Genomic DNA, 26,235 nt, shown 5'->3' with positions numbered 1-26,235 from the left:
GTTATGAATTGGTGCTATATAAATAAAATTGAACTGAATTGAATTGAATTGAAATAAGACATTCATTAACACACAGGATTCACTATCCCTTGTCCCATAATCCAAACAGCTGGTGTTATGTTAAGTAAAAAAACATTTGCAGTTTCTCTAACATTAATTCAGTTGACCTTTCACTAAACCCCTCCCCCACACAGCAATTGTCCAATCATATCTTAGCAACTGTAACTAGGCAAGGCAGGCCTGTCAAGCTTTGGATTTATCCACATTTCCAAGCAATAGGACGTAGTGATAGCAATACTCAGTAATTAAAGACTTTTTTTAATCACCTTTCCAAAGTCTAAAATAGAACAGCAAAAGTACCATATAAGGAATGGATTAAAGTGTGTTTATCTGCTCTAATGTAAGCTACAATCGTTAGCTAACTAGCTTACAGTATAACCAACGTTACTTCCAAAGCCAAACAGCATATCATTGGCTAACTACATTATTATGTGAGGTTACGTTAGAAAAAGCCCCATTCAGGACCGACACATTCCCTGTGTTGGAGCCAAGATGCAACTAGCTTATATAAAATATTGGGATAATGTTAGTGGCTCTGTCCTGCTCTTTCTTTGATTTAGGGAAGCTTACACTCCGACAACCCCAGCCAAATGTGTTATCTGAAAAAGCATTATGTTTGCCAAACTCATAAGTCCTCATTCTCAAAGCTGTAGTATGTTTTTCTATAGTAAGCATCTAAACAGGATAAGAATGAAAAAATATTTTAGCTACATTTTTATTTATAATAGTGTACTAGTGCAAAGTCTACTGGACACAGCGTTTTCTAACAACTCATGGAGGTACAATTAGCTTAATTAGCTAGCTAGCTACAGCTGATCAAATCTGCCAGTGACAGTTGATATAATTGATGATCACTGATTAGAAATGATAACCCTGCTTTTGGTCTACCTCTGTCTAAAAAAAAAAAAAAAAAAACCCATAGTTTTAAAAAAAAAAGGGTCTTTTTGAGTGACACTTGATAGGTGTAGCAACTGTAACTATGGGGGGTAGGGCTGAAATTAAAAAACAAAATGAAAAAAACATTTTTCTAATGTAGAACAAGGTAAACTTTGATCAGGGTCACTACAGGTCATCATCTTCCTACACAACCACACACACACCTACCTGCTGTCTCTCTCAGGGATCTCTTTGATGGCGATTCGGACCTGGTTGCTGAGGTCTCTCCCAGCGTACACCACTCCATAGGTGCCCCGCCCCAACACCACCCTGTCCCCTGTCTCATTGGTGTCATACTCATACTGTAACACACACAGAAACACACAAATTCTTAATCAGTAATCATCATCAACTGGTCCTATAAAGATATATATTTACTGTTGAATAATGTTTGGGCTATATTTATGCATTTAAACACCCCCTGACCTCCAGTGTATCTCCGTCTCCTTCCCCCTCCAGCTCCACAGCATTGCCCGTACCATCAGATATCATCTCTTTCACCATGGAGCAGAACCTAAAACACACATGTACAAACAACCAGACAGACATAACATTATCATTTCCAATTCATGTCCATCAGGTCATTTTGCAATGCAATCGCACATACGTACTGTACGAACACAAACGCAGACAAACACACACACCTACACAGACACATCTAGAGGTGTGTGTCCTCACCGACCGCACTGTTCCTCAGTGGAGAAGTAGATCTGGAAGTCATCTGAGTTATCATGGACGTACAGGAAGCAGCAACGCTCATCAAACTTACTAATACTGCAGACAAGTGAGTTAGAGTAGGTGAAAGCTTAGTTTAATTTTTTCTCTTTTCTCTCTGTTATATTACATTTTTCGTCACGGTTAAAGAAATGTTTTTATCTGATTTAAATGTACTCTTAAACCAAAAGTTTTACTGTACAAGTGAACCGTTTTTCACAGTGTTTTGGCAAAAATTGGCAAAATCATGCATTCATTTATTTATGAAATGCAGCAAAGCAGTGAATCTAATCTTGCATTTAATTGCATAATGAAGTAGCTCATCTGAGTAACATGTATTTATATATAGGACTTTTCAACCCTAAATTAGGAGCAAAAATGCACTTTGTACCTCTTAATAATAATTAACCCAAATAAACAGTGAAAAGACAATCTTTTTTTTTTGCTGCATAATGTCAGTTTGGGAACTTTTGTATTCTCATTTTATTCACCTCCAACTATACATTCATACCTAATGCCTTTGATGGACATTGCATTGAAGTTCCACTCATGGATCCCTTTCTGTAATGAAAGTGAATGACGTTTTTAATTTTCACATTGTTCACATTTGCACAGAATGGTCATATATTTAACCAGGCTCAAAGCGTTAGGAATCACTCAAAGTCAAATTTTATAAATGTATAAGGAACAGAAGGAGTGGAAGCTTAAGTGAAGTTTAAGTCACATTTTTCATGATTTATTCTCTAAATCTGTTCGCATTGCACTTTGTTGCATTTTGCTTTTATCGATACACCAACTTTTCCACCTCAGCAAAGCTTAAAAACCTTTTTGTGATCCTTTTACTTGATTTTTCTGTATTTCCACTCAGGTTTTTTATGTGCAAATTGAAAAGGCACATAAAAACAGGTGGACGGAAAGGCACTAATTGTCAATGGTGCAATGCAACAAAATGCTATGGTAAAGAGGAAGATGGTCAAGAAGGGCAAGAAGGTGATGTTCGCACCGTTTCGGCAGGAGAAACATGCCAGATAGAGACGTTCTTCTCTTCAGCCTCATTGTTAATGGACACATAGGAGGGCTGGTAAACCTTAGTTGGCTCCAGAATCAGCACCTGTAACAGAAAGAGAAAAAGAAAGATTGACAAACATGTTAGCATGTGTCTCTGAATGTCTGATCGAGCATGTTTGAGTGTTTGTGTATATGTGTGTGTTTGTACTGGAAACCGCAGTCGATTGGTGGTGCCCTGCGTGGCCTCTACAATGATGTCCATCCAGAAATTTAGTCTCTCCCGCTGAGGAGAATGTTCCACTGTCTGCTTCTTAAACCTCTGGATCAGCTGCAAGTTCTGCACCACTGACCGCAAATACCTGAAAGAAAATGCACATTAAACAATTTACAATCACTGTTTCCATTAAACTGAACGCAAAACACAGAAACAAAAGGAACTAGAAAATAATACACATGTTTTATGGAACTAAATCATAAAGCAGGAACAAAGATTGAGAAGCATCTCATTCCCGTGTAAATACACTCAATTTACCAAAATTGTTGGTTATTATTTGGATTTTTGTGTCATGATTATGAAAGGAAATAGGAACCGTTTTTGTGATCAAAAAGAGTAAATGGTAACACACTATACAAATAGTCAAAATTATGGATTTTTCTGAAGGTGGTTTGGCCAGCTAGCTCTCATCAGAAACTCCTTTTAGTCCTCCTGTAGTCAACTGGTCACTGGTATTTGGAAATGCAAATATAACACAGGCTAAAACACAACTGAAGAAGAAATAGAGATGCTTAAAACATAGAAGTAGTTTTTTTCAGACCACAAACAGTTCTCTTGGTATACTCTAATTGTACTGATAACAAATACTGATACTGTACCATAACAGTACTGACAAAATGGAATAGAAACATGTTTGTAATGTCTTTACCAGAGAGGCGGCTTGAGTTTGAAGAGCTTCTCGGCAGCTTGAGTAGCTTTAGGGATGTCGTTAGCTAGCATGCTAACGGTGAAGAACTGGCCCACGTCCCAGTAGTTATTCATTTTCTCCAGAGAACCTTTGCGCCCCAGCAGACTGTTCAACCTAACACCTAAAACATCAGATTATAAGTGTGAAACAGTGAAAACATTGTAGAAAACAGTTATGTTCTTTATCAGTCATATCCTTTATTCTTTTTTTTTTAATCAAATACCACTGAGCTTAATTTGGACAGCAAAGGAGGACCAAACAATTATTTTCTTTGTATTCTTAATTCTTCATTTTTAGCATACTATATAGTAGTTGTATATACTATCTACCTTAGCATACTGCAGTTCAACTCAAACGACGCAGGCTTTGTAGCCTAACTAGCTTGTTTTGTTCATATTTACTTTAGATGCTATTATCTGCTTAGTTTGCACTTTCTGTATCAGTTAACTATTTAACCTCTACTGAGCCCGAAATACCAGTGGATGCAGTAAACAATGGGCCATTGAAAGCAACTGACACATTTGAAAATGCTTGTATTGGACGGTTCCAGCTTGACTTGAGGTGTCCTGATGGCAATCGATGGGTGTCAGGTTCAGGATCCTCTTACCTATTTTCCTCAGTTCAATGGAGCTCTCAAACTGTTGGCCAGCAACTATGAGGAGGACAGCAAGGTTGATACCAGAGTAGAGAGTTGGCTGCAGCTCAAAACCCTTTCTGTACCTGCAGGCGGGGGTGACACACCAATGAATAAATGCATGTAATTAGATGCAGATGACATAATTTTGACAGCATGTGGAAAGGATTCTCAGCATTTATTTTAAACCAGACAGATGAGATATATTCATGAAAAAAGCCATACAAAGTTGATTTGAGTGTGTGTGTGTGTGTCCTCACCACTGTATAGCGTTGTCCCTGTTTTTGGTGTCTTTGCAGTCTGAGTCCAGGAAGATGTCCTTGTATATCCGTCCACAGAGACAGAACATGTCCGGGGCTGGATGTTCACACGACTGCAACACCTGCAGCATCACTCTGAGAGCCTGCTCCCTGTCACCAGGACTGTTCCTCCTGCACACATACATATTTATAAATTAATGTAAGGCTGGTTGTGTTGAATTGCATGGAGAATTGTTATTTCTGGGATTAAGTTATTTAACAATTTGTCTTGTAGTTCTAACTGTACATACAGAAGTAACAATACTGGTCTACAAAGGCAGAGAGCAGTAACTGCAGTAGCAGTGAGCAATTGTTTAAAGTTTTCAGGCTGGCCAATGAACTGTAACAGACAGAAATGCTGTAATGCCTTTATGTTTGATTTGGCTGTTCATATTTACAGCATATTGTACTCAATAATAAAATCCCCATAATACAAAAATATCATCATGCGATTTAAGGATAGATTAACCACACCAATTACCAAGATCTTAATTAATCAAAATGGGTATATTGTTCAATTAAAGTTACAGCTAGCTAGCTAGACAAAATAAGTAGTTAAGCTTTAGCTAAGGGCTAGCTGTGATCTCCCCAGCTAGCTTACATGTGATTTATCTCTGCTAGCTCTCTAGTTATCCGTCTTGTGACAATTTTTACATGTTGTTTTAAGAGAAATGATATTTTTCTATGGCATAATAATTTCCTTTATAGTAAAACAGATGACACAAAGTCAGATTCTGATCTTAACTCAATTAAATATGGAGGTAATTACTGTGTTTTGGCTTTCTTGGGCAGAATACATCTGGGGACGATCAGTTTTGGCTTAAATGTAAAGGGAAACAAAAACCCTTCTTCTTCCTTGTGGGATCAATATAATGTATCTAAATATAATCTTGAATGAGTTTCTGCACCTATCTAAAGTAAACCAGCTGAATCAAACAAAAAATCTCAGTGAAAAGGGGATGAAAGCGTAAAAAAAATCCCTTTTAGTTAGAGGCTAAAATGTTGGGCAGTAAAAGCTTCCTTTGGCACACTATGAATGGATTCTCCTCTAGGCCCGCGTTTGAATCCAGCTTCTGTGTACCTGTTGAGGGCGAAGGCATAGTGGAACTGGATCATGGGCTGGGTGGCCAGATCACAAGTCGGCAGCATCTCCAGCGTCTGTACCAGCTTCACCATGGCATCGTAGTCCTGGTGGTCACATAAGGGGACATGGTTTCTTACCATTCACTTGAATATGATGCATGTATGTGTTTAGCAAAGGTTAAATTCTATATACAGTATATTTTTTATACATTGTTGCTGAATTAAGAGCACGTTGTGTGTTTGTACCTGTATGTCTCTGTAAGAAAACAGCAGGTTCATGACAATGTCCTGGGTGAGCACCTCTGTGTTGTCGATTCGGAGTTTGATACGGGAAAGCTCTTTAGCCAGCTCCTCTCCCTGGTACTTCTCTCTGGCCTTCCTGATGTCATTTAGCAGGGTGTCCTTAAAGGAAGCACTGCAGAAGACAAACAGATGGAAAATGTGAAAATCACAATGATAATGTTGATGAGCACAAAGTCCTCACCTTGGCAACGCTGTGCTTGTGGACTTAAAGTTAGAATTAAAGTCTTAATATTGTGACTTTTTTTCTCGAAATGCTAAAACTTTATTCTCATAATATTACGACTTTTTTTCTTGAAATATTATGACTTTATTCTTGTGATATTACGACTTTTTTCTTTTAAATAATACTACTTTATTCTCGTAATTTGACTTTTCCTCATTAAATTATCCCCTTTTCTCTCGAAATTAGGACTTTATTCTCATAATTATTGCGACTGTATTGTCGAAATCTCAGATTATTTTTCCTCAATGTAGCCCTAACACTCCGTCGTAGTCGGGAGACGTTATACACCTAGAAACTAAAAGTGGAATTGTTTCAACAGTGAATTATGTGCGCAGGAGGCTGTTCAATCCTTTTTTGTCGATCTGAACCATCAGACCTGTAGCAAACGCCGTAGCTACTGTTAGCTACAGTAGCTGCTCATCGTCTCATAATGGGCATATGTTAATTTAAGCAAAAACTTAAACAAACTTAAATTGAAGTTGGTTAATCAATCCATTTTCTGCCACGTATCCAGGTCCTGGTTCCATTAATTAAATGAATTATATCGTTAGGAATGTGATATGATAATAAATAATAGTACGCCATATCATCCCTACTGGTTTTCCATTGTACTTTCACAGATATTAAATTGCATTTTATGTGGTATTAAAAAGGTCCCTGCAGAAACCCTGTTCCAAAGCATTTTTTTTTGTACATAATTATGTATTATCTGATTTTCACCTAAAATAAATCCACAGATCTTTTGGGTAAAAAGCAAAAACAATGTGCTTTTTGGATCATGCATTTGTGGGTTAATTTGGTCAAGATGCAAGCTCACGCAAAATTGATCGCAGCTGCATGTTAGGGCCATTAAAGCTACCCTCAAGCTACATATACATACATTTATGTTTGAAAGTGTCTCACCAGGATGTGACGTGGATGTCCTTCAGCAGGCTGGTGAAGCGGTCAGTCAGGGGAACGCAAAGCGGCCCCAGCAGGTTGTCCCAGCTTGGCTGCATGTACTCACTGGCCCTGCGCTGGGCGTCACTCTCACAGCACATATACTCATGGTTAGGAGTCACTATGTAGGGGATGAAGTAGTAGTTACCACTGGATGCCTGGAAGGAGAAAGAGTGGGGATGTTTAGTTTAAAAAGCAAACAGTTTATTTGTCAAAGCAAAAAGAGGATTCAGATTTTAGTGTGAGTACCAGAAGTGCTTTTAAATGCCCGATAGATATAATACAGCTATATATCAGATAAACACACATGCCGGATGCTGATGACAGGTGTAAAAGGAGTCCAGGCAGAGAAAAACAAGAAGAGGAAGGGAGGGGGATGGAGGGATGGCGAGAGTGGGGATTATAGAGTAATTATTGAGGAGGATCAGTACGAGCAGAGGATCAGCACACCACTGAGGTTGCAGCATCATATTCACATCAGCAAAGGTTAGCACAAGTAATAAGCCTCATGTGGCTGTTAAACGTCCAGAACAGCATGACCTAATACACACAAACACACTACAATACAGTCTCTTTCTTTCTTTCAGCTTTCTTTTCAAACTACCAGTAATTCTTAATCCAAGTGTTGGAGTTACCAGGTCTGTAATCAGATAGGTTGCTTTTTTAAAAGCAGTCAGCAACATCCTTCACGCTGAGCTGAGGTACAAAGTGGATAAGAAAAAGGTCTTTGTAAAGTTTATGTCATTAAATTAATTTTAAAAGCACTGACAAATAAAACACCATCAAAATATCATCCACCATTTTCACAGTTAGGAAAATAACTGCTGGATCTTAAGTAATATAACTTTTCTTGCCAGAATAATGGTCACACAACGGGTCCAACAAACAATCGGCAACACAGGTTTAGGGAAAGCAGTAGCTGAACTGAACAAGGATGCCACTGAACTCATCCACCTTGGTCTACTACCTTGACATGACCAAGTAGATCAGCACTCTCTTTTAGCTCTGTTTTTGGCCTCTACCAACTCCTGAGGGAAATATCTGGCTCTTTAGCAGCTAAATGCTTGACTATGCTACTCAAGCATTGACCAGCTAGTTGCTAACTGTGTCTATCTGCTGTTTGGTGCTGAGCAAGTAGTGTATAGTGGGTTTTTTAAACTTTTTTGCTAAAAACAGCTGCCTGCTGCGGCCAAAAACGTTATGAGAGCGGTGAGAGTGAACCAAAACAGGGAAGTTGCCGGACAGCTAAACAATAAGCTAAAAACTCAATTTAAAGCTCTGAAAAGCCGAGGGGAGCTCCAGATTCAGGTGATAATTCTCTGTAGTTTCATCACTACTAGCGACCCCTCTCACATTGTATTTGATACATTGTACATTGTAAATATCAGTTATAGCTGGTTTTAATAGCCGCTATTGTCCATTACCTATTCGTGAAGAACAGTAACAGTAAGTGTTAAGATGGTTGACAATATTTAGACTCATGATCACAAACCTACACCGCCAAAAATCACTTAGAGGATGAATGCAGGATATGTGAACTCGACGTCCTCCTCTGCAGAACAGAGCCCCATAAATTTTATCATCTCATCTAAAAGGGGAGAGTAGCTATTTTGACAGTGACTTATTACACAGTGCAGCTAAAGTTGAGATACCATCATCATCAAAACTTAAGCTGCTGAGTGTCCACCATGTCCGAAACTCATTTTATCCTTCTTTGGCATTGTAGGTTACATGCTGTTATTTATTTATTTAGTTAATCATACAACATCCCATGGGGAGATCAGTGTTTTTAGTCTCTCCTCCATGTTTGTTATTATTATTATTAGTCTGTGAGGAACTCTCCCAACATGTCCTGGTGCAGCATGGTACCTACTTTATTGCGCAATCCAGAGCCTCTGTACTCTGGAGGCAACGTAACCCAGGGAAAACCTAACGCTGGAGAACGAGTGACCTTCTCCACACACACACACACACACACACAGACACACAATATATAAATTAAAAATCAGTTACTAAGATGAATGCAAGAGTCTATTTCAGGAGCCTGCCATGCATGTTTTTTTGTGTGTGTGTGTGTGTGTGTGTGTGTGTGAAAGAGAGAGAGAGAGTGAAGGCATGTAGATATGCATTCCTGCATGTATATGTGCGTGAGAGGACAAACGGCACAAATATTAATCCTGAAATAGCATGAGACAGAGTTTGCACATAAATCACCCTTAAACACACACACACACACACACACACACACACACACACAGAGAAACTTACTGTGTTTTTCTGTGCCACCATATCCTGTAACGAGATAAAGAAAAAAAGCATGTGAGATTGGATTTCAAGACTGGACAGCAGAGTGTATTCTTGTGTACTCTTAAGTTGTACTGCCATGTAACTACTTCACACAGCTGTTCCCCCCTGGCAGCACAGTGCAGGACTGACTGTACTGCACACACACACTAGTCTGTAAATAACTTAGTGGATCACTTTGTTCTAAGGAGGTGCGAAGGAATGGCATCCATGAACTCTAAATACATTGGCAGCAGATTCAAAGAAGTGTATGTGTGTGTGTACCTTCAGTGACTGGGCAGTGTCAGGGTCGGTGTCATGGTACAGGATGACGTTGTTGGCCATGTCGAAGCTCTCCCTCACACCCAGATGGTAAAACAAGGAGGGCTGCCGAAACACATCGCTCATGTCCACAACTGCAATGTCTGGAAGGAGGGAGAAGAGACAGCAACAGTGTTGACGACCACGAGGATGCCCATAATGGTGGTAAAAAAAAACAACATGTCTCAAAACCTATACTTTCATGTAAATACAATCAATTTCTTCGTACAGATATGCAGAAGCGACTCTCCTTCAACCACATGAACTAGGATTAATGCCCATGTTGAAATCCATCAGTCCTTGAGTAAGACCTCTGACCTCATTAAAAGTGGGAATGTTTTTGCAGGGAGCATTTAAGTGTTTTTAAGATAACAAAAGATCTTACATTAACAAAAACACATATAGCAAAAGTACAAGACATCAAGAAAAGCAAGGAGCTTCCAATTGTCTTTTTGTTGTGTCTCACTGGAGTAGTTTGGAAGCCCTTTGTTCCCCGTTGCATTGTACGTGGATTCAAATAAGAGGGGTGAACGTAATCCTTTCCTAGAGCTGGTAGTTTTCATGACCTGCACAGTCCAACGGAGAGAAAAAACGCTCCGCATAGATGCCTCAAGCATACCAGAAGATATGAATTTGTATAAAGAAAACAGGAATGGACTATAGTGTGCAGATATGAAGAACCTCATTTTTTTACTGGGGCAGCTTTCATCTAGAGGCAGTAATTATATACGATACCTACAATCTACAACCAAATACTGTATTTTCACTTGTTGAGCTCTGCCTACTGCATTGCAATAAAGATCCTGAACGTATCAATTGAAACAACAAAGAAAATAGATGGTCCAAATAATGAATTATTTTGATTTTAGCAGTAAATAAATTTCCTAAATTATACAATTGTGAATTTGGTAAAATGTCTCTCTAGCGGTATGTTAACAAGACTAAAAGTTTAAAGCCATGCTACGCTGCTTTGAGCTAACGTCAGCATGCTGATGTTTAGCAGGTAATGTTTACCATGTTCACCATCTTAGTTTAGCGTGTCAGCATGCTAACATTTGCTAATTAGCGCTGAACACAAATTACAGCTGTAATTAGTTGTGCAGGTATTTGGTCATACCTGGTGACCTGTGCTGGATGAAAGGTCAGAGGATCGAAGTTATTAGGATAAATCGTCTGGGGACCTTGAATATCTGTATAAAATTTCATAGCAATCCATCCAATGGTTAATAGTTAGATATTTCTGTCTGGACCAAAATGATGGACCAACCGACTGACAAACCGAGATTGTCATCCCTAAAGCCACCATGCTAGCATGGCTAATGACAACGTGTTTGAGATTAGCAATCTAATTATCAGATGTTAGATTAACATCAGGGTACATGTTGTACTGTACTGATTATACATACAGTAGGTGTCTTTCACAGCAGACTCTCTGACATGTCATGGCAGGAAAACCACAGGTAGGATTAATAACTTCAACAATGACTGCATTCCATTCACTATACGTATGTTTACCAGTCCCAGCCCTGCATTGTGCATGCTGGTTTTGTGGCACAGTTTACTGGGAAAATTCAGTGGCGCTAAGCCTTCATTAATCTTATTAATCACACCTGCATTTTACCTGCTATGACAAGTCCAATGTCTGCCATACATTTTTTTTTTGACTCTTTCCACCAATCAGCTCAAAAACTTTAAGGGGTCAAGGGTAATCTTTATTATCCCAGAGGGGGAAATACTTCCGGGAGGCGGGTCCTCGGTTCTCCAATGGGACTGATGCTCACAGCGTCTTATAGCTGGAGTGAATGGACGGCCGGAGCTGTTCCTCTGAGCGTCTAATATTGCTGAGGATGGTTTTACATTGGATTTAATTGAAGGCCCGGTGCGTCTCAGACAGACGCTAAAGGGTACCATGTGCGTCTGTATTAGACGACCTGGGAATGAGAACGGGTTGCTCATTGAAATGAGTCTGCAGGTATTTCTGATGATTTGTAAAAAGCAGTATAGCCCTAAGCCGACAACTGGCGGTCAATCCATGATAGTTTGGGCTGAAAGTGTACATGGGCAGATGCGTTTACTACCGTAGGCTACATATTTTATACGAAATAAGGTCCCATCATGGGGGACACCGGAAGGGGAGGGACTTCGCCAAACACACTAGCAGCTAGATTGGTGAAAGATGATGGTGGATAAGAGTGTATCTGGTATAGCAAGTAGACCTACAGGCTAGTGTGTGTGAGAGTAAGTATCTGTGAGATATCAGTATGGTAGTATGTTATTATTAAAGGCTATATCCTTATGATAGTAATTACAGATAGACTTACTGCACATATAAGAATTTGTACATTCCCAGCAGGAATTTGGTGACGGGTCAAAAGACATATAAATTGCATACAGGGGTGGAAGAAGTGCTCAGATCTTTTACCATATGCATTAGTATGCATTAGCATTAAAATACTTAAAGTACCAAAAGTAAAAGTGTGGTTACTCCATATGTAGAATGGCCCATTTCAGATTAGTGTGTGTCATATTATTAGATTATAATTATCGGTGCATTAATGTGTTCATCACTTTAATGTTGCCGCTGGTAAAGGTGGAGATAATTTTAACTACTTTAAGTACTGCTGGGTGGCTTAATCCATAATAATACATCATAATTTATTAGTTGATTTTTATTTTGTATTAATAATCTGACTCTGCAAAGTATAACTAAAGCTTTCAAAATAAATGTAGTGGAGTATAAAGTACAGTATTTGCCTCCAAAATGTAGTGGAGCAGGAGTATAAAGTAACATAAAATGGAAATACTGATGTGAAGTACAGGTACTTCAAAAGTGTATAGTAGTTGATGTAGGCTAGTAGGAAATTCCATCAGCATTTGACTATTTCAACATGCAATCAGGACTTCCTGCGGTTTAAACAACTTTTGTGCAACTTTTAAACAAATCACCCCAGTTCTAATCTCGACGACTCGTTAGGACATATATTTTAAGCAAAACCATGCTGTTTGACTGAAACACACCTGCATCGTAGAAACTGTCCAGCACTGATGTTTCTCCAAAGTCCAGCCGTCCGAAGGTAACTGTGGTGAGCAGTGCGCTCTCCGAGTCGCAGGCTCTCTGAAGACACTGCAGCGCTCCGGATTCGGGACTGCTGGCCATCACCGCCTTCAGCCCGTCGTTCAGGACGTACACCACCCGCAGGGAGCGCTGCTTGGCCGGTGGGCAGGGGCTGGACACATCGCCCCTCTCCCGGTCCCTGTCCCGCTCCACCACGCACACCCCTGCGGAGTGCTCTCCTCCCATGTCGGCGACCTGTGCGCTCTGCCCCGTGTCCATAGCGTGAACCTGTTTCTGCTTTATCTCCTTCCTCCCCCGGTTACTTTCCACCTCTCCCTCCCGCTACTTCCTTTATTCTGTCTTCTGCGTCCTGTCCTCCTCTCGCTCACTTGTTGCGCACCTGTAGTCGCTGGAGAGGAGCGCGTCTGAGTTTGTCCACCAGCATCTCCGCCTCATTAACTCACATCATCTGCAGATTATCTCGCACCAAGAAGTCCGCTTCATCCAGACTGGATCCGACTAGATCCCCGAGAGAGAGGACGAAATGTGGAGAGAGGGGGAGAGACAAAAATGCATCCAGAAGTTAAATTATTATCCTCTGGCTCTCGCCTTCAGTCTGGTATGAAGTTTCCCATGGAGGAGATTGTTTATATTGCAGGATACAATCTGCTGGCCACAGTCTGAAATGTTATCGCCGTCTCTCTGGTTGTCTAAATATAGTGTCCTCCTGGACAGCCACGTTTTTCTCAGTTATGTTCACCGCGCAGGAAATAAAGTCAGTAGCGTGCTGATATGAATTCATTTTTCCCTCATCAGTTATTACTGTCTTTGATCTGTACTCAAGCATGTCAGAATTTTCCTCTTTTTCCACAATATAACCCATAAAACCCAGATAACAGCTAAAATAGAACAGATAAAATAAGATTACTTATAAGACACTTGATGAAGGTAATATTGTTGCGGTACATGTTACTGGCTGCAAGAGGCCATTGATCACACTCTGAGTGGACAGCTCCATTTGTTCTCAAAATGGGGTCAGTGCCATTGGTCCTTCCAAAACTACTGAAAAGGTTTCAATGTGTCTTATCATTATCATCACTTTTATATTGGTGTAAAACGGCTCCACTGTGTTCCTATTGCAAAGTGAGGGAAATAAGTAGACTATATTCTGTAATTGTCTCATTTTAATTCACTTACTGACTTACATAATTAGATTTCAAGTTATAATGCTTAGGATCCTTTTGTTTTGCACATAAGTGCAACTCATTGCAGGTCCAACAGCAGAAGGACTGGACTCTGGACAACAGCAATTCCTTTAAATTCACATGAGGTAAAACTGCAGAATGGGGCTTTTATTGTTCAAATAGAGAAAACTTATCAGATGGGTAGGATTGTGAAAGACCAAGCCCAACTACCTTGACATCAGTGAATCTGAAACTTCCTAAAAAGACAAGAATAGACTGCAACTTTCACTTCAAAATATCCAGCTGTTGTACTGTACAACATAAATTACGATTTATCATCAAACAAACCAGCTAATATAATCTTGACATTTATTAAGACCTTACTTTATATCCTGTAACTGATTTCTTTGGCCACTTGAGGGCAGCAGAAACAAGTTGTGAACACAACACTGACAACACATCGTCAGTAGAGGGTGGTAACCATAGCCTGTATATAAAGATTTGTTACATTTACTGTGTTACATGTAGGCGGGGCTACTTAAGTCACTTTTTTTGATTTGTTGTGAGCAGTTTCATGTAGGAACTATCGGTAGAAAGAAAATAGTTCCTACATGAAACTGCTCACAACAAATCAAAAAAGTGACTTAAGTAGCCTCGCCTACATGTAACACAGTAAATGTAACAAGTCTTTATATACATATGAAATTGCTCACAACAAGGTCTGTGGATTATCTTGAGTAATCAGATCATGATTTCAGGAAAGAGACATTGCTGTTGAGTTTTTTGATATCTCGCCCTCTGCTGCTTAGAATTTGACCATTCTTTTTAAAAATCTTTCTCTTGTAAGTCCCCAAACTTTGTGGAAGTGCAATACTACTATAAATTGTTGTAGTACCCCTTTAAATGTTTTATTATTTTTCAGTTAGGTCTTCTTAACTGTGTGCAGGCTAATGATCCTGCTGCCTCTTTTTCAGTTCTGGTTCAACTTTTGTTCATCACTACAAAATATTCAAAATGTTTGTTATGCTTGTTCACACTTTTATGTTCACGATCATGTTGTTCTACACCTACTGGCATTTTGGGAAAATGTAAAATTTGAAGGTTTTTCTAAAATCATGCCCCAAAGAAAGATGTGAACCATTAGACACCTAAAAAAATACTGTATACTGCAATAGTGAAGTGGACTAACTTGAGGCGTTTTCGGACCGGAGGAACTTTTTCATAGTTCTAAGAACAGGTGATGAACCCCTGCCCCCTTTTATTGTGTCCGCACTACAAGAACTGGGAATTATCATAGTTCTTAGAACACTGTTTTTGTACTCTCAGCACAAGAGGAACCTTGAGTGACGTAAGCGTACGGTGATTGGTTGAACACGAGCCAATGCAGCACTGGCAAACCCTTTTTTAAAATTTTATTTTTTAAACCTGTGTAAAACGTTAGCTGTGTAAACAACAGCTTGTAATGGCAGCCTTAAAAATGGAAGAAAACACAGACAAAAGGGACCAGGTCAGGCCAGGCTTTATTGAGCGTATATACGACGGGGGAAATACAACGGGCAGAAGTGACTATAACAACTGCCGGCCGGCTTACGTCATTTCAGCGTTCCTATTGGCGGTGTGATTGCAAACAGAAAGCCCTTGAAGGTATATAGTTGTCGGGGGAGCTCCCCTGTGGGCAATTCTTCTCAGGGAGTCCCCAGAACTGTTTGGTCCAAAAACGCCTATGGTGTCTTGTTACACATATTCAGGGATTTTATCTGTATTTTCAGTTTAAATAATGCTGATGCAGAAATTCTGCAGTGATTTCAGTGGCTGTTAAGACTGAATCAGCACTTTCACTTCTTTTTTGTTCACTCAGACCTTCAATGACCTGAGAGTACATCCAGTTAACACACACACATACGGTGCTCTATAATAGCTATCCATACAAGAGTACCAATTGCTTGAATAAACAGTGTAAAGAGCAACAGAATGGAACAAAATGCTCCTTCATACAGTACTGTATATTATACACAGACATTATTTACCAGCAGACAATTCAAACATGTTTCTCATTTTTTTAAAAACAAGATGTGCACACATACAGTACATAATAGCATCTTTATTACACTGAAATATAAAAGTATATATATTTATCACTATCCTGGAGAGAAAGGACCAAGTCAAGAAAACAACTTGTAGCCTCAGTTGTAGCAGTTTTCTTGTTGTCATACGAAAGAAAGAAAGAAAAAAAGGAAGGAAGAAAAAGAAAGATTTGGAGTCAAAAACAGGAAGGCCACAGTGACGGGTTGCCATAGATTCTGTGCACATATAAGGAAGGGAGGCAAACAGCCGTACATGCTACCACACATACACACAGACATGCACACACACACACATTTTTGTCTTCCTTTACCTGTGAGGTCCTTTCGCTCACTACATTCCTCAAACCCTGTCCTTAACTTTACACTTCACCTGCTGCAGCACCAGAAACATCAGATGTACATGGATCTCGGTTTAGATTTTTGGGGGGTGTAATGTGACCAGCACAGCTGTTTCTTGAGGTTTCTGGAGTTGTGGAGCAAAAGTGCAAAAGCAAACAGAGAAAAATAATACCAAAACATTTCTGAAGGCAATACTCTTAGGCGTGTTCATGCAGTGACATGTACTTTTCTTTGCATAAACTTTTCATTTGCGGCCAAATATCACAGGGCAGTTTTGGGGGGGGGGGAAATAATTTGGCATTGTGGGAAATACTTTTCTTTACTTGCCGAGAGTTAGATGAGAAGATTGACACCACTCTCATGTCTGTATGGTAAGTATGAAGCTACAGCCAGGAGACGGTTAGCTTAGCTTAGCATAAAGACTGGAAACAGGGGGAAACAGCTAGCCTGGCTCTGTCACAAAATCAGCCTAACAGAACCTGTAAAACAAAATAATTAACATCTTATATGTGTTTTTGTTTCATTAATACAAAAACCAATGTGTAAAAGTGACAATTTGTGTTTTTGGGTGAGATATGTGCCCAGACCATTTATTGGCTGGGAGCAGTGACTTTCTGAAGTCTTGTTGTCATCATAAAACCACAAATTGTTGTTTTTACAGCTTGTTTTTTGTATTGCATTTCCCAAAATGTCTAACTATTTCTTTAAATAGCACCTATAGCATCACTTGTCATATTGGTTAGATTTAATTAAACTGGTGAAGAATCCTGATGTTCTTCTAATTTTAATAATTAAATAACAATAAATATTTTAATATTTGACTGCAAATTAAAAACTTATGACATTAAGAAAAGGGTCAGGAAAATATGTCCAAATGCCATTGCTGTGAATGGCTTCAAAATCACCCGCCTGCAGTGTACCATAGAAACATCAAGCTCAGTGTGTCAAACCCTAATGCTAATGATGTGCCTCAAAGTCTGGGCTTTGATCATAGTTTTGACCCTAAACCCAAATCTTAACCTTAATCTAGCCCATTGAAGAAGTCAGGACCGGCCAAAACAACCTCACTTTACATAATGTCCCTAATATGAAGGTCTAAAACTCCAGTCCTCACATGGATGGAAAATAAGAACATACACACACACACACAGATAAGAGGTGAAGGCCGCAGAGTGGACACAGAACAGCACAGAGGTCGTCTGAACCAATCGGGCTACGAAGGTCAAATTCCAAGTTTCCTTCACACTTAGAAATAAAAAGTACCAGCGTGGTCGCCACGGTAGCTGCAGCTCTGTGTCATCGTTCTGTAACTGTGGCAACACACAGAGACAGGCCGTGGTGAGTCAGTACCAGTGGCACAGCAAGCTTAGACAGGATAGCAGTAAACTTAACAGAGAAGCCTCTTTAAAAAGAAAAAGAAAAAATTAAACACAGGATAAGGCGGCGTCGGGGGGGTGGGGTGGCTGATTCCATGGTACTGTATTGTTGCTGATGTCGATCGTGATGATCATTTGGCACAAACTTTGTTTTGGCTGAAGTGTCTCGGCCAACAGTGAGAATGTTTTAAATTGCTGGGCTCTGATGTGGTGATCAGAGTGCGCTGATAAGGATGATTTAGTCTTCATTTCGACAGGCTCTTCTTTATGTGCTCTACTTCCATCTGTCAAACAAAGACATATTGTAATTGAATTTCTTGTACAACTAAAGAGATTTAGTAGTTGCTCTTAAATTCCTTTCTGGGTGAGATTACAGGAGCATTACTAAAGGATGCCTTATGCCTGAAGTGTAGAATGAATTGTTTTCATTATCAATTAATCTGTTGATTATTTTTTAAATTAATCGATTCATTATTTAGTCTAGAAAATGACCAACAGTCCAAAACCAGAAAGTATTCCATTTATAATGATAAAAAAAATCTTACATGATTTAAATGATTATTCAATTATCAAAACTGTTGTTGATTAATATTCTGTCAGTCGACTGATTGATTCGATAAGTAATTGTTTTAGCAAGGCTCTTTTTTTTATAGTAATATTTAGGAACTGTATTCCAAATACATGAGTGATTTTCTCCTTCTACCTACAGTATGTTCTGTATTTTACTGTCCTGTGGCGCTGGTTTAATTTTAATCCAGTCAGCATCTGCAATAAATTGTATGTATAACCAGTGATGAGGTAGAATGGTATCAATAGAATAGATTAGATTAAATTAGGGTGTTTTGCAGCCACAAAAGTAACATTTCAGGATTTCAGGAAAAGCATAGTACATATAACCTAAACAGAATATAAAACAAAAAAAAGCATTATAATAATAATAATTTTAGACCCTTTTAAGTTTATTGCCAAGAAAAGGCATTTTGCCTGTTTTGCTGTACCTTGTTAGCATTGATTATATTTTACTGTTAAATTATTTTACAGTTTGTATGGCAATCTGACACAAATGGATTAAATTGAATTGTTGACATCTAGTAATTCTGATACCATCTGGAGGAGGTTTTATCTAGAACAACTTGGTGTCTTGGAAAAGTGCTTTTGGTTTTTGTGCTGCACACACTTGTAACATTTGAGTGAATGAATGAATGAATACATATTAATAATATATACCAACATTTCGAATGTTTATTTATTCACTTATGAACCTGCTTTGATACAGTCAGGATTGTTAAACATAAACATACATCTAAATTCTCCCACCCTTCACTCCTTTATGAGTCTCACCTGTAAACTAATACGAATCTTCTTCTCGTCATCCAGCGCGCCGGCCAACTGCTTCATCTCTTGCCTGAAATAAACACAAACACACACAAACACATCAGCATCATGATTCTGATACACCCACTCACGTATGCTTGTACACACACGTCTAGGTATGATGTACCTGTGCTGGTTCTTCAGCAGTTCTACGGAGGCCCTCAGGTCTCTTAGCTGGTTCCTGAGTTCCTCCAGTGTCAGGGGGGTCAGAGGTGAATGCCGGAGCTCGGGGGAGGGGGTCAGACCCGAGGAGGAAGACGGGGACACGGGGCGATGGATGGAGTTTGGTGGGGTCAGGACAGAGGGCTTGGCAGGCACTCGTGCTTTACTGTCAGGTACCTGTGAGCAAATGGAAACACAGATCAGGGATTATAAGAATTATTATTTTCCCCATACATCTAAGATCAAACCTGGTGGTTCTGCTTTGGTTTTATGAATCTGAAGAGTAAAGTTTTTTTGTATCAGCAACAATGATACAAAATGAGTGAAAAATATATGAACTTGTGGTGAGATTGTTTTGCCAACTCATGTCTCCAAAGTCAAGAATGAGTCTAATTTTTTAAGCACTTTTTGGAAAATATGTTCTTATAATTTTATAATATAATTTATCTAAAATTTTAGGCCAAAATGCGCAAACTTCACGTGTTGAGAAAGATTATGTGATTGAAAAGCTCCAGAACAGCTACTACTGGACATTGTAGTGAAATTGTTTTGCCATCTGAAAATATCCACTTAAGACTTGAATTGTAGCTAAAATGGTAATAGAAATCAAGAAGAAACTGCATTTCTTACTGATTGCTAACTCCTAACTTTAATTGTATTTAGCATGAAATATATACTTCACATTGCTAAAAATATTGGTATTGACTATCTGTCATTTTGTCATCTGTCAACAAATGGTAACATCTAACATTTACAAGAAAGCATTGTGTAGCAAGTGTTAATGAGGAACAAAAAACAGATATGCAGTTTTAGCACTGCTCAGAAACAGGAAAATCTGTGGTGTGGTGCCCCCTGCTGGATGAAATAAATAGTGAACAGTGAAGGTGGTCGTACAGAGATGGTGGACACTCCTTTCTTCAGGGAGACGTCTACAGATCTGGAGAAAGTCTCCGGCTCCTCCTTCCCTCTGTCCTTGTCCTTCCTGTCCTCCAATGTAGGGGAGTCCATATCGGTACTGGACAGAGAGGACTACAAGAGAAAGATAGACAGACAGAAACTTGTTGAAAATGCGATGGTCTTATTTATTCAGTGTCAGATCTGTGGCTTTCTGAAGTCCTCTACAGATACTGACATAGACTTGATTTAGGTGTTTAAAGTCAATCGATCAACCTTTTTCAAAACATTTCCTTTGTAAGCAAACGCTGTAATACAATGTAGTACAATTTTTGTTAGGAATTAATTAAAAAATATAATCATAAAATGCAATGCAGTTATAATCCATTAAAACAGCTCCCTCAACCTCCCATTGCTCACAGGAAAATAACACATATGCATTTGTTTCCTGTTGTTGCACCAAAACACAACACTGAGCTTCATATTAATCAGTGCAATACAATTTCTACAAATGCATAATATGCTGTGAATACTCAATATACTGAATGCTAAAAATTAGCACGGACAGAGCTATGTACCTGAGATGTAGCTCTGTCCCAGTTTTATATCAAGTATACAGTTTGTACTACATACTAATTTTCATAGTATACTGTTTTTGCAATTACAACATATGAAATTAGTGAACTTTACTGTTTTGTACAAATAGGAATGATCAATCAAACTGTGACTTTGAAATAACACTGTCAACTTTTACCAATATTTTTTCTTTTGTTTGTTTAGTTTCATGAGATTTTCTTGGAGCTGTTTCACCACCATTGGCAATTTGTTTTATTTAACTATTTTGATAATCAGTTAATCATTAAATTTTTTTCACATTTCCAGTGTGAACCAAGGTTAATATCGTTAATGAAAACAAACAAAATAACTAAAACAAAAACTGAAAAAAAAAATTTTGTTAACTGAAATAAAATAAAAACGAGGCTTTACAAAAAAATCGATAACCGAAACTGTATTTTGTGTTTACAAAACTAACAAACAAACTAAAATTATTAATTAGAAAATGTCCTTAGTTTTCGTTTTTGTCAGTTTATTTCATACGTTAACATTAGATCCAGGCCAGGCAGTACAAATGTACTGTACTATGATATTTTGTTTTTATTACGCAATACTTTTTATGACCTTTTTGAATCTCGCCTCTGACAAATACCCCATATTAGAAATATAAACTAAAACTAAACTAAAACTAAGCATTTTCAAAAAATAAAAAAATAAACTAGCAAACCCGCTTTAAAAACGAATTTAAACACCTAACTGAAATTGAAAACAAAAAGCCAAAACGAAATAAAAATAAAAACTAATGAAAAATGCAAATCTATAATAACCTTGGTGTGAACACAATACATACTTAAGACATGCTCAGAATTAGTATGTAGTACGGAAGTGGGACACAGCTACACATCACAGATTCTGAATTAGGTGGCCATTATGTACCATCCTTCAGAAAAACATCCTTCATGATAGGTTGACAACAAACACACTCACCGGTGTGATGATCTGGGAGCGAGGCCGGCGGTCTGTGACTCTTGGCCGCGACGCCGTCGGATGACTCAATTTCTCTGTTGACAGGACGACTGCGTCCAGGTCCACATCTGCACAAACACACATCAGAAACACAAAAACACGTGATGATCAGCAGGTAAAGTTTCACATGTGCACAGAGACAAAGAGAGAGTGCTCTGACAGTTACTGAGGCACCATATCTTGATCTCATTGGTCGATGCTCCGGTCAGTCAAACTCACCGATGTCATGTGACCTGTCAGGGGCAGAATCTGGTGTCGAAGCCCTGCACTCAGACTTGGGGCTTTCACACCTGAGCAGGTAAACCATACAACAACATTAGACTGTATATACCCTCAGAGATATATGGGATTTTTTTCGTAAGAGCGTATATGTGTGTATGTGTGTGTGAGCGTGTACTGACGCTAGAGTGGGCGGTCTCTCAGGACGCCGTGGGGGTTGGGAGGAAGAGGAGGAGCTTGTCTTTGGGGGGAGGGGTTTCTTGGGAAGGAGAGATGAGTGGGTGGGCTTGGGGATGTCTCCGATCTTCACCTCTTCACCTACACACATGCACCAAATCATACAACACACAATGATGTTCAAAGGGAAAAATAATTCAAAAAACAGACACATTGAACATAAGTACGCACATGTAGCGGTGAATGCACGACTCAAACAATCACACACAGCCAGATAAGGTGAGGTCAAGGTAGGAGTACAGTGATGAAGGTAGGAGCTGCAGTAGTAAAAAGGACCTAAATCTGACCAAAGAGGACTAAAGCAAGCCAAAGATGGTTGTTAAAGAATAAAAACAGAAGAAGAAGAAAGATCTGGAGTTGCCCAAGGCTGTAAGAACCGGAGGAAAAAACAAGCAAAGAAAAAATTGGAGGGCTACAAAGACCAAAGAGGATTAGGAAGATCAGGTGTCAAAGTGGTGGCAGTGGTATCTGTAAGTTTTTTTATGTAGTTTGTTTTAGGTTATTGAGACGTGATACAGAAGTGAAGTTTTACAATTTATTTCAAGAAAATCCCCATAAAGGCAGTAAAACCATTTAATATGTAATATTAACACTGCTTCACCTCTAAGAATTTTTTTTTTTAATAATCTCACTCCAATGGCAGATTTTACACTTAAAATCAAATACTTCTTTGGTTGAGGATTATTTTGTTAAGCATTTGTACTTTACTCGAGTATTTTCATTTAATGCTACTTCATGCTTCTACTCCATCACATTTCAGAGGGAAATTGTTGTACTTTTTACTCCACTCCATTTGTCTGACAGCTGTAGTTACTAGTTACTTTGCCGATAAATATTTTATAATAAAAACATATGATAAGATTATCAAATAGGGGCCCCCTTGTCACAGGTTTCAGATGATGCGTGTGTGTGAGTTGTTCTACCAAAGTGTGATTTCCCCTCTAAACCTCTCAGATGGTTTCATTTATAAAACTGTTTGAGGCCAAAAAATGTCAAATTATCAATATTTCATAAAAAGCAAATCAAATATTGTGAGTGTAGCATTTTAAATATCTTTGTCAAGTTTATTATATTTGTTTTGTATTAATAAGATAAAATTAGACAACTGAAGAGACAATTGGAAGCTTGTGTTTCTTATCAGTTGGTGCCAATGTCTGTCAAGATCAAAACCACAATGCCCATGGTTTCCTGTTGTACACAGAATGATGTTGACAAGTTTCTTTAATAAAAGCTTTGTTTGTCCGCCAAAGGAGGACAAACAACTTGCATACTGTAAGTTGTAATGTCACTGCTCTTGTTTCAATATCTACCCCTGACAGAAACCTACTGCATGTTTGTCTTCATTTACCACTGAAATACAGCACCCACACGTTCTCTTTCACACTGAAATCTCTCTTTTATGCTGTAAAGATATCCAGCATATATTACTAACTGCTGCATTAGTAATATTAAGCATGTTAGTTAGTGATCTGTCCATTGCCAGCTGAACAGATCAGTAGAAAGTTGTGATATGCTGCAGGAAATTCCGGCTGAAGGTGGGCTGATCAGGGCCAAAGGGGCTTAGACTGTACCTCGATCCTGGTCTCTCTGTGGCAGATGTTCAGGTCGCTCAGGAGGAACCTTCCTGACCTCCGACTTTTTCTCTACAGGTCAGAGTTTACAGGTTTCGGTTTTTCTCTCTCTCTCAGGACACAAATATACAAGAGAGGAGAGAAAAGAAGATGTGAGGTGTTACTGTACCTGTGGTGTGTTTAGCTGAAGGTGCACTAGGAGGAGGCGGTTTCTTTGGTCTCTGGAAACACACACAGACACAGAAACATTACAGAAACACTTCAAGAATGTATCATGTCTTTGAGACTTTCTTGGCTTCTAACATCACAGTAAACAGACAACTTTTGCACGTGTGTCCTTGCGCCAGAATTACCTCTTTCTCCACTTCTAGCAGCTTGACAAAGTTGTCTGGGAAGACACCTTGCCTTCCCCCGATCTCCCCCTTCCACCAGCCAGCATCAGCGCAGTCCTGGACAAAAGACAAAGCAAAGTGTTTGGTTTGAACTACAGTTCAAATGCTTGCTAAGTGTATTTAGTGAGCGCCTGGATGCAAATTGTGTTTTCCTTACCTGCACAAACAAATCAAACTAACCAAATGATGCAAACATGCAAGAATCAAAGCAGACACACCCACATATAAGCCAAGTTATACACACACACACATGCTGTATGCTGACTTACCTTGGTGATAATATTGACAATTTCCCCCTCTTTGATTGACAGCTCATCTTCATTTTGTGCTTCATATGGAAAGAGGACTTTACATTGCTCCCGCCCTGCCAATCAAATTCAAAACAGACAAGCCCTAATGAGCAAAACTACACAACATCCAAATTTTCACAAAAAAAATCCAGATTATTTAGAAAAATTATTTTAAATGGATTTTCATCCATTTTATGTCCCTCTTCAGTCAAAAGTTGTTGTGTTTCCTGCTGCAAGAAGCTGACCAACATAGTTTACAGTAAACAATGTCATCTTTTGATAAGGACAGCTCAGAAATGTTTCTAAATTTTCTAAAAACACAAAAAGCAGTTAAATTAAAGAATGCTTCTGTTGCAAGAGGTAGTTTTAAAATCGGATTTGTTTTCCCTACTTTTATATTCAAAATAAAGACCAATCAATTTCTAGATTTTCGTTTCAAAAATAAAATCGGGGAATAATGAAAACTTACTTGTGTATTCAGTTATTAAAATACATAAATTAAAACAAGAGTGGGATACTTATAATCACACTGTGGAGCATCCTTTTGGATAGTGTGGCTTTTATACAATGGTTAACAATTTGTTTGTACAATTAATAAAAAATGGAAATGGAAAAGATTACTAAATCATTTCCATGAGCTTTGTTTCAGCTCATTACCTGCAAATCTTGTACAGCAAAAAAAAAGGTTGAAATTCACATTAATCTTTTCACAACATTCATGTGTGCTTATTGTTTGTCATCTGGATTTGATTTTCCTTTAACACAGCAATACTTTCCAACTCCCAAATCTTGGATGTCGGAGCTTTCCATAAGCACCTGAACACATCAACAAGGAAGCATTTTCAAAGCTTCACAACTACATTACAACAATAATATACAACTCTGGAATGAAAGGAAACCTTTTGCATGAAAGATAGGAAGCGATCTAAAAAACTATGGTATGCAGAGCTGTCACCGTGATTGTTAAAGGTAAATATCCAAACTGCTTAACTGAAACTTGTGTCATTTATATTGTTTGTTTTTGTTAGAATTATCTATATAACAGTAAAGGTGTAATTTCTCACCTTTGGCTTTGCTGTCAGGTTCAGTCTTCATGGTTTCAGGGGCAACACTTGCTGCTTTCCCCTCGTTGGCCTGAATGAAGGACAGATGGAAGAAACCCTTTGTAAAATCTTATCCTCAGACGCAGGTTCATCTACAATAGGTATCATAATTTTGTAATCAGTGGTGCAATTTAAGTTTTTTTGGTAACCACCCTGATCTGTTTGGGACTTCCTGTGCTTACCACAGTGGGTTTTCCCAATCTCTACAGAATACCGTGACCTAGTTTGATTCAGCTGTTGTTGGTGTGGAGGTGGAGAGTGTGACAGCAGAGCGGCACATTCACTCACTAATATTAGTGCAGAAACAGACATCTGTGCATTTTCTGCAAATGGCCACAAAATTACCAGCTGTTGAATTCCATTGAAGAAACAACTCAATGTAACACCATTGCTTATGTTTGGACAGTAATTAGAAAAAAAGAAACCATCTAAAAAAAGGTCTGTGTGGCTCTTTAAGCCAATTGCTAGCATGCTAACATGCTCACAATGACATTGCTAACATACTGATGTTTAGCAGGTGTAGTGTTAACCACGTTCACCATCTTAGTTTAGCGTGTTAGTACGCTAACATTGGCTAATTAACACTAAACACAAAGTACAGCTGCAGGT

At 38.7% G+C, this 26,235-nt stretch overlaps 2 protein-coding genes across 9 annotated transcripts in view; both read right to left on the bottom strand.

Moving 5' to 3' along the window:
- map3k15 (mitogen-activated protein kinase kinase kinase 15) overlaps window positions 1-13,605 on the bottom strand; it is a 29,649-nt gene extending 16,044 nt beyond the window's left edge. The window contains exons 1-16 of one of the 4 annotated variants that reach the window (XM_044176529.1): window positions 12,784-13,605; window positions 9,730-9,869; window positions 9,430-9,453; window positions 9,035-9,115; window positions 7,126-7,319; window positions 5,943-6,111; window positions 5,695-5,801; window positions 4,575-4,745; window positions 4,288-4,400; window positions 3,642-3,801; window positions 2,927-3,077; window positions 2,714-2,821; window positions 2,222-2,271; window positions 1,675-1,770; window positions 1,423-1,510; window positions 1,165-1,298 (exon numbers count right to left, since the gene is read on the bottom strand). In XM_044176529.1, coding sequence (XP_044032464.1) covers window positions 1,165-1,298; window positions 1,423-1,510; window positions 1,675-1,770; window positions 2,222-2,271; window positions 2,714-2,821; window positions 2,927-3,077; window positions 3,642-3,801; window positions 4,288-4,400; window positions 4,575-4,745; window positions 5,695-5,801; window positions 5,943-6,111; window positions 7,126-7,319; window positions 9,035-9,115; window positions 9,430-9,453; window positions 9,730-9,869; window positions 12,784-13,099 — 2,102 coding nt within the window. In that variant the 5' untranslated portion in view covers window positions 13,100-13,605. Of the gene's footprint in view, window positions 1-1,164; window positions 1,299-1,422; window positions 1,511-1,674; window positions 1,771-2,221; window positions 2,272-2,713; window positions 3,078-3,641; window positions 3,802-4,287; window positions 4,401-4,574; window positions 4,746-5,694; window positions 5,802-5,942; window positions 6,112-7,125; window positions 7,320-9,034; window positions 9,116-9,429; window positions 9,454-9,729; window positions 9,870-12,783 lie in introns of all 4 variants that reach the window. The other 3 variants (XM_044176530.1, XM_044176531.1, XM_044176528.1) reach the window with 3 other exon arrangements.
- A 1,902-nt stretch (window positions 13,606-15,507) lies between these two features.
- The window catches only part of sh3kbp1 (SH3-domain kinase binding protein 1), a 39,251-nt gene continuing 28,523 nt past the window's right edge, over window positions 15,508-26,235 (bottom strand). For 3 of the 5 annotated variants that reach the window (XM_044176523.1, XM_044176524.1, XM_044176525.1), the window contains 12 exons: window positions 25,588-25,657; window positions 24,503-24,597; window positions 24,195-24,290; window positions 24,011-24,062; window positions 23,842-23,913; window positions 22,216-22,351; window positions 22,034-22,104; window positions 21,776-21,882; window positions 20,234-20,368; window positions 19,305-19,516; window positions 19,145-19,208; window positions 15,508-18,087 (listed from right to left, as the gene is read on the bottom strand). In XM_044176523.1, the coding sequence (XP_044032458.1) occupies window positions 18,049-18,087; window positions 19,145-19,208; window positions 19,305-19,516; window positions 20,234-20,368; window positions 21,776-21,882; window positions 22,034-22,104; window positions 22,216-22,351; window positions 23,842-23,913; window positions 24,011-24,062; window positions 24,195-24,290; window positions 24,503-24,597; window positions 25,588-25,657 (1,149 nt within the window). In that variant the 3' untranslated portion in view covers window positions 15,508-18,048. The remainder of the gene's footprint in view (window positions 18,088-19,144; window positions 19,209-19,304; window positions 19,517-20,233; window positions 20,369-21,775; window positions 21,883-22,033; window positions 22,105-22,215; window positions 22,352-23,841; window positions 23,914-24,010; window positions 24,063-24,194; window positions 24,291-24,502; window positions 24,598-25,587; window positions 25,658-26,235) is intronic. The other 2 variants (XM_044176526.1, XM_044176527.1) reach the window with 2 other exon arrangements.

The sequence above is a fragment of the Siniperca chuatsi genome, linkage group LG19, assembly GCF_020085105.1.
Source record: "Siniperca chuatsi isolate FFG_IHB_CAS linkage group LG19, ASM2008510v1, whole genome shotgun sequence".
In the NCBI taxonomy this organism is placed as follows: Eukaryota; Metazoa; Chordata; class Actinopteri; order Centrarchiformes; family Sinipercidae; genus Siniperca; species Siniperca chuatsi.
Note: the sequence above shows the minus strand (reverse complement) of the source record. Positions and strands in the feature narration are given on the sequence as shown.